At 32.7% G+C, this 8,096-nt stretch overlaps 2 protein-coding genes across 2 annotated transcripts; one reads left to right on the top strand and one right to left on the bottom strand.

Moving 5' to 3' along the window:
- Positions 1-2,896: 2,896 nt before the first annotated feature.
- Positions 2,897-5,043, top strand: LOC135791357 (ubiquitin-associated protein 1). Its single transcript, XM_065301739.1, has 3 exons — positions 2,897-3,275; positions 3,344-4,539; positions 4,599-5,043. Exons 2-3 carry the CDS (start codon positions 3,364-3,366, stop codon positions 4,722-4,724), a joined length of 1,302 nt encoding a protein of 433 aa, XP_065157811.1. The 5' UTR covers positions 2,897-3,275; positions 3,344-3,363; the 3' UTR covers positions 4,725-5,043.
- Positions 5,044-5,845: 802 nt separating this feature from the next.
- LOC135791356 (carboxylic ester hydrolase-like) lies at positions 5,846-8,066 on the bottom strand. The gene is made up of 6 exons (XM_065301738.1): positions 8,014-8,066; positions 7,806-7,954; positions 6,910-7,744; positions 6,661-6,845; positions 6,134-6,420; positions 5,846-6,080 (listed from the first exon to the last, which is right to left on the bottom strand). Exons 1-6 carry the CDS (start codon positions 8,045-8,047, stop codon positions 5,921-5,923), a joined length of 1,650 nt encoding a protein of 549 aa, XP_065157810.1. The 5' UTR covers positions 8,048-8,066; the 3' UTR covers positions 5,846-5,920.
- Positions 8,067-8,096: the final 30 nt, after the last annotated feature.

Here is an 8,096-nt window from a genome sequence, read left to right as displayed (position 1 = left end):
ACCGTACATTACTTAAATTGCTTTTCAAGTTCTTTGTGCGCTTTGTTTGGGTTCCTTCCTTTTTTTCAATGCGGAGATCTTTCAGAACATAAAAATAATAAAATAATAAAATCCGAATAATAATTTAATTAAATGCTCTCGCATACCACAGGACCTTTGTTGCTCACGTAAAGGTCTAATAATAGATTTTTTCATTGAGCAGCTATTTTCATCTATGATTCAATAAAAAGAGCCCCTTGTTGTGGCAATGTTCACGCACCGCTAAGTGCTCTGCAAAGCGTGTACGAATAATATTTCCAGGCACTATTATTATTACCATCAAGTGTTCGCGTACTAAAAATTTAATTTTTTAGTGGGTAAAACGTTTTTGCTCCAAAATACCTGAATGTTGCTTTTTATCGGCCTTAAAAGTCAAAGTAGAAAACGATGTTTTCGCAGAATTCGTCAAGTTGTCTAAAACGTATAAATATTTGATTGTTTTCCGATTTGAGGATTTGTGGACGATTTCCAAGAATAAAAAATGAATTTATTACCAAACAAACATTTTTTTACTTGGAAATATATCTGGCACTATACAACATTACGTGACATTGCACAACACAGTTAACGAACCAATTATTTTGATCCTAAATATAAATAAATTGTATTTACGAAAAAACGGGTATAGATTCGATTTAAATATAATATTTTAAACGTGTTTTTTTTTTTATTATAAACTAGATTTTGCCCGCGACTTCGTCCCGGTAGTGTTTAATAAAAATGTAATTCGTTTTTCATCTCTTGCTAGTAGTAAAGTGTCACTATTACAAAAAAGAGCACATTACTTGGAATGTCAATATCACTAAGGATCACCAAAGTAAAGAAAGTTCACGCGCACGTAGCCACAAAGATAGAAGGATGCACTCATAGATATCGTAACTCGTAACACAATATAATAACGTAATACTTTTTTCCGTGCTCTGAAATGCGACAGGATGGATTGGCATATTAGTTGGTTGTCAAATCTATTGTCAAATATTATCGTTTGTATTGGAAATAGAAAAATGCTTTTTTGAGGATTTTCCCGGCAATTATTCGAATTTTTCTCACCTTTTAAACCTTCCCTAGACCTCCACGAATAATTCAAGACCAAGATAAGATAAATCCGTTCAGCCGTTCTCGAGTTTTAGCGAGACTAACGAACAGCAATTCATTTATATATATATAATATATATATATATATATATATATATATATATATATATATATAGATTAAAATAAAATAGATATCTATACTCTGCATTGTAATATTGCAATTGTAATGTTATATTATGAACAAATAATAATAATATTTGAATGATAATGACCGGAATGACCGGACGGGTCTTTCATTTAAACTTCAAAGCATATTGCTTCAAATCCAGCGAATTACAGTTAATCTCATAATCAAGTCCGCTACTTTATGCACTTGTTTTTTGTGACGCGGGAATGCTTTGGTGTGTTTTACGCAAAGGATTGTAACGCTATCCGCAAAAAGCAATTTTGAACAGCTAGTGGGTTGCGATTCATTTAGCGTGCGAGCATGTGATATGCTAGTCTGAGAGAGATTACATCAGGACTAATGAGTTGCTAGAATTACTAGGTGGGCAACATTTACCTGGCATAAATGATGAAAAGGAAACCAATGAAATGAAAGGTATTTGGTGAACAATTCTTTTGTTACTTTGCAGAATCTGTTAATAAAAGCACACACATATTGGTCTAAATTCGTTACTTCTATTTTTTTAGATGATGAAATTTGTAACTAATTATTAACACTAATTTTATATTATTTGTTTATTATTATCTAATAATTAATTAACAATAATTTTCTACGTTTTCTTTTTAATTCTTACAAATTTTAATTTCTTATTTAATAAATAAACAAAAGTTTAAGCATTAATAATCATGGTAGGTGCTCAAAGAAACAGCGCGGTTGGATACGACGTGCGCAAAGTACGAGTAGATAGTGCTTCACTAGCAGATCAATCATGCAACTTGAAAAGACATACAAAATTTTCCTGAACGCAAAATCCAATTTATTTTGATCTGTGATGCATCATGCTTTCCGAGTATTTTCGTTAACAGGTATCTTCTAAACCAAAGTCGATAGGAACCAACTGATTAAAGATTATAAAAGTTTATAAATTTCTTTTATAAAATAATTTAAAAAAAGATTTAAAATTAGGGGCGTAAAGTTTTAGAAATTGTGATCAAAAGTGCAAAAAAGAGCGCATTTTTATTTTTACGAGTTTATGTTTTGATTGCAAATATCTCCTATACTAAACGCAATAGCGGCCAATGAATTAAAAAATTTTAATATATGGAAAATTCTTTAGAAAACAATTTAAGGGATTCAGTGTATTTTCTTCACTATGATTCTAAATTTTATTATTTTCAAAGTTGAATACGTAATCCATGGTTTATAAAATGTATTTATTAAAATAATTTTGTGATTTTCTTGGATTTTACAATTTTGTAAACTTTCTGAGTTTCTGATGATGCCCACAGGGCGAAACATGTAAAACTCTCATACAAAATTGTAAAATCCAAGAAAATCACAAAATTATTTTAATAAAGAGATTCTAAATTTTTAGTAAAATCACAATTTTTAGTGAGCATGTACAGTAAACCTAAGGTTTTTTTGTACTATTATACGACGCCAAACTAAAACTAAACAAATAATATAAAATTAGTGTTAATAATTAGTTACAAACTAAAACTAAAATGGAATGAATTCATGCACACAACTAAGGTGTTTTCATAAATCTGTATCGATAAACACAGGTATTTAATATCGAAGAGCATCCTAGCGTCATCTGTGAGGGGATTATGGAGTTATAGTTCATAATGCTACCTTATTACTTTATTTCTGTGGAGCCGATTACATATCTGCAATCATACATTAATAATAGCTTACACTAACAAACAATACTAGACACTAAACACTAAATTAAAACTATTCTTCGTGCAGTAACACAGTCTTTGAACATTTTCCACTTATGTACTGTCAATGTTGACAGTTGCAAGGCCAGATGGGTCATATGACTATAGTGTACATATGACCATGACAAAGAATTTCCTCTAATTTTTTAATTTCACTTTGTAGAATTGTGAATTATATGTGCCCACGTTAATACACAAGAAATACTGATACCTTATCTACTTTTTAACGACACAACAAGGTATATAACATTATCTTAGTAGGTAGAAAGAAACCAATGGAAAACTAACTATCGTATTCATTTTTGGCAATTGTAAGTAATATCTTTGTGGAGTTTAATTTACCTAATGTATTGTGCTGTAATTATTGTCTTAATTTCAGATCTCCAATTTCATACTAGTATGTCACACAAGCTTGGTGAAACAAGTTGTTACATGGATGGCATCAGAGTAAAAATCTCTGAGAAATACAAACCACCTCCAAAGATTACACTAGCAATGACTTATGCTCAAAGACTAACACTAAACCGGCAATTGCAAGACAACTTACAATCTTATAATTTTGATACAAGCTTCTGTGTTAAAGAAAAAATGAAAGAATGGAGAATGGCCAGATGCAATATAGCAACTCAACAAAAAATTAAACTAGAAAAACTTGCAATAGAAGAGAAGTTAAAGAAAAAGAAGGAATTGGAGAGTGTGCAGGTGAATGCAGTAAATGCAGATTCTAACAAAATAACTGGTGGCAAGGAAAGTGAAGAAGGGTTATTGATTCCTACACAATCTAATATATTGACACCTATACCATTAGCCCCACAGAAATATGTTCAGACCATCAATGATGCCAGCCCCATAAATATCAGTGATTTTGAGCCAGATACATCCAGTCCTTTTGACAATTTAGAACTGAAATCAATCAATGATCTGGAAGAGTTGAAAATTGTTTTACAAAATGAAGACAAAAGCAAGTATCAACACAAGTTGGATAAGAATAATCACTATCCAATACCAAATAATCAGATTTGTGAACCTAGTCATAATAGTTATTGCAATTTATCAGTTTCCTTGCCATCCACAATTCCAAATCAAGCTCATCATCAGTATAGCACAGTATCAGCAGCCACTTCCACGATGGACACGAATGGTTACGCGCCGTATTATGGCAACTCAAGTGATTTATATACATTCTACAAAAGTAGTGATCACAATTCATTGAATAACTTTACTAGAAATGTAAATAATGCGGACAGTGGTTGTGCAACAGACAAAGAATTATCACAGGCTTATAATATGGTTCCTGATATTCTAAAAGCCTTGCAGAATCAGCTTAATTTAAATATTCAACAAGAGCAAAGTGTCAATGTGGATGCAAACTTAATGGCTGCCGGAGGTCAGATGCAACATTCTAAAATTAAATCGATTGACAATCATTTCAGCATGGAGGATGATAAGTTGGAGAATCCATATCACAACTTGAGTAAATCTACTCAAAGTATTTGTGATTCCATTGCAACTATGGGCTTTCCAGTTGCAAGAGTTGCAAGGGTTTGTAAATTAGTAGGAGATGATGAGAAAAAAGTAATTAGATTACTATTATATGTAATATTGATAAATTTATTAATTATATATGCTTCTAGATTGTGGAATATTTATTATGTCAATCTCAATTAATGGATTTGGGATTCAGCGAAGAAAAAGTTACATCTGCATTAAATGAAAGCGATAACAATCGCGACAAAGCACTGGAACTTTTAATTTCATAGTATTTAAATATAACTAGCTTGATGAAACGTTAATATGCATTATACGGCTGTGCACAAACTACTTGTCTTAAGGTGCTTTGAGATATATTTATTTCAAAGAGTCTCTTGCTTTTCCTTAATTAAATTGAATCGCATTGATTAGATGATGTTTACTATAGAGTGAATATAAAATGAAATGTACATATTTGTTGTATTGTTTGTGACAGTGTTTTTTCTATGTTTTAAAATATGATTTTGTAAGATTGCTAGTTTTGCTATTTTGGTCCATTTCCTGTATGAGCTACTGTCGTCAATAAATTAAACAGATCTGAAAGTAAAATTGATGATTCAGGTACTTATTTCTGTTCGATTATTCTGTTTATTTATTTTTATTGTTTGATATCGATATGAAAGAAGTAAAATAAAGGGTGCAAGTTTTAATAAGTCTTAGAATCGAAATATAAATTAGTTTTCAAATTTCGCGTAGTGGTTGCTAGGGAAAATTTCGTGAAGTAGTGCCCTTAGCAACCACCAATAAAAACGCTGCAAAAGGCGGCCATCATTTTTTTAGTACCCTGACGTCACAGAAATTCATGATGGCCGACTTTGTTGGCCAATGAAATGGCAGATTGAAGGTCGTCTGCGTCAGTTTGAAATTCAAACTTATAACCTCTACATCATACCCTAATTATTAGTGTGATCAGCTTAAATTACAGGTTATTGCCTTAAGTAACAATCCAGAGACGAGATATTGGTCTTAACTTGGTGGTAGATATATAAGGACATCGTCGTGACATTTGAACATCTTCTAGTTTTCGTTTAACCCTTAAAAGATCCGAGAATAATTCGTAAGTATATGTATATCTATACTTTGAGAACTATATTTATATTTACAGTTATTTTCAGATTCATTCAGGAGTTCAAGTGGTGAACACAATTCAAGTTCATTCAGCGCGTCTTAATCTGGTATTTAGAGTGGACCAAGTTGTAGCAGTGGAAACAAATCATCATCAACATCAAGTAATAGTTCATCATCTAAGCCTACATTATTTGCTACAAGCAGCTCTATTGTGAGTGCTCATAAGAGACTTCCAACTATGAAGAAATAGTCTGCAAAGTTGTATGAGAAGAAGAAGCTACAATGATTAATTATTTTTAATTTAATTCCATAAAATGTCGTTCCATGTTCCATAAAATATGGAATTTATAAGACAGTTTTATAAAGTTTCTAAAGTAATCTCATTCCAAAAATCTGGGTTTCCTATTTTAGAACTTTTCATCTGCATGTTTTCTAATTCAGGTCCTTGAATAAGTAGATAATTGGTTGTATTTGTTTCATTTGAGTTTACGGGAAGCCAGTTATCCAAAAGAATTTTTCTGTAACCGAAATATTATAATAAACACTGCAAAATCATGCAACTTCATCTTACCCAGTTTGCATAAACTCGACATAAACATCCAAAAAGAAATTCATCATATTTTCATCTCGAGGCGTTCTTTTCTCCTCAGGTAATGCTTCAAATCCAAAAATGAAAATATCATCATCTCCATGTGATATACCAAGGCGTTGATTAGTTGCGGAGAAAAGCTCAGAAAGGCTAGGAACTTCTTCAGACGTGTAATTAAATCGATATGAGTATACAGGAAAATGAGTTGTTTCCGCATGCAATCTCAGCGATTTTCCCAAAGCGTAATCAAAAAATTTGTCGCTAAACATCTGCAAAATAATTAGTTAATTTATAAAACGGTCTAAAACAAGAATATTAGCTAAGTAAAGTTAAGTATGATCGGCTTTGATGATTAAGTATGATTAAGTAGATGGAATATCCATGATCTAAATAAACGCGTAGCTTCCAGCAACTCACTTTCAGGTACACGTTTCAAACATGAAATCACTTCTCTTGTAGGTACTAAAGGGCAATCAAAGTGTTTGCAACAAGAATATTAATTAGCGTACCTGAATTAACCGGCCGAAAGTCCTGTTACTAATTGCCTCGTTAGCAAAGTAATGCTCTCTAATCAATTGGGTCGTTTCGATACTTTCAACTTCAGGAATTTGTCCTTCATACATCAACACAACTGGCCCCAGTTTGTCCCAACGTTCATTAAACTCATTTAAATATGAATCATTATAAAGGAACTCTGTAAATCCACAAACAATAGATGTATTAATACATATTTCAATGCAATTAAATTTCCAATCTACCTGCGCCAGGATACAAGCCTTCTTCGGCAACAGACGAGCTGAGGAAAGGCACATGATTGAACTGTTTTGATTTGAATATTTCTATGGGATGTTGCTGCATAAAGGGTTCACTGCTCCACTTATCAACAACAGGCGAAAAGGGGGCATATGGATGGAATATCCATGATCTAAATAAACGCGTAGCTTCCAGCAACTCACTTTCAGGTACACGTTTTAAACATGAAATCATTTCTCTTGTAGGTACTAAAGGGCAATCAAAGTGTTTGCCTAAAGTCATAGCCTTCTTACGTGGAGTGGCTTGCAGAGAACGCAAAGCCGAACCACTCATAGCAATGGCTCGATGAAATAGTCCTTTTGATAGCGGTGAAAGGATATGATAATGAATGGAAATAGCACCGGCGGACAAACCGTTGATTGTCACCGAGTTTGGATTGCCTCCGAAGTACGCAATGTTGTCGCGCACCCACTCCAACGCCAAAACTTGATCCTTCAGACCCAAATTACCGGGCATTGTAGCGTCCTCAGTGCTCAAGAATCCAAAAATTCCAAGCCGGTAGTTCATGCTTACGAGTATCAATTCACGATCCATGATATATTTGCCTCCTGCACTTGCTTCAGATCCAAAACTGAATGAACCTCCATGGATGTAAACCAAAACGTTGTAGTTTTTTGTTGCGTCAATTCGATCACCGGGGACTTTTACTGAGAGATACAAACAGTCTTCTGAACCAAGGGAAAGTCCTCCAACTGGGTCGGGTACGTGGGTGATTTGGGCACAAGAGTAAGATTTATCAGCTATAAGTGTATCATTCCATGAATCAGCAACTTGTGGCGGCTGTTAAAAGAATAGAAAACAAAATCCATTAAAGAAAATAATAAAATTTATCATTATATACTTCAAATCTTAAATTTCCAATTGGTGGGTTCGCATAAGGAATGCCAGTGAATTGCATGTAAGTTTTTCCATTGTATGAAGTTTTTAGTGTTCCTTGAATATTTCCATTTGGAATTGTTACAGTTGGTAACTTTTGGCAAGCTACAAAACCTGCAACTCACATTTATTTAAAAATTATGCTCAAATATAGCTAAATATAGTTTACTTACGTAAAAATATACCAAACAATATAATCCAAATCATTTTATTGCATCTAGTAACGTTTAAAAACATTTTTCACTATTTATATCAA

This window comes from Atheta coriaria, unplaced genomic scaffold (assembly GCF_025399875.1).
Source record: "Atheta coriaria isolate IRGN ID8LTWV9N9 unplaced genomic scaffold, Caltech_Dcor_3.1 hic_scaffold_4_pilon, whole genome shotgun sequence".
Classification (NCBI taxonomy): Eukaryota; Metazoa; Arthropoda; class Insecta; order Coleoptera; family Staphylinidae; genus Dalotia; species Dalotia coriaria.
The sequence above is the reverse complement of the archived record's forward strand: the minus strand, read 5'-3'. Positions and strand labels throughout refer to the sequence as shown.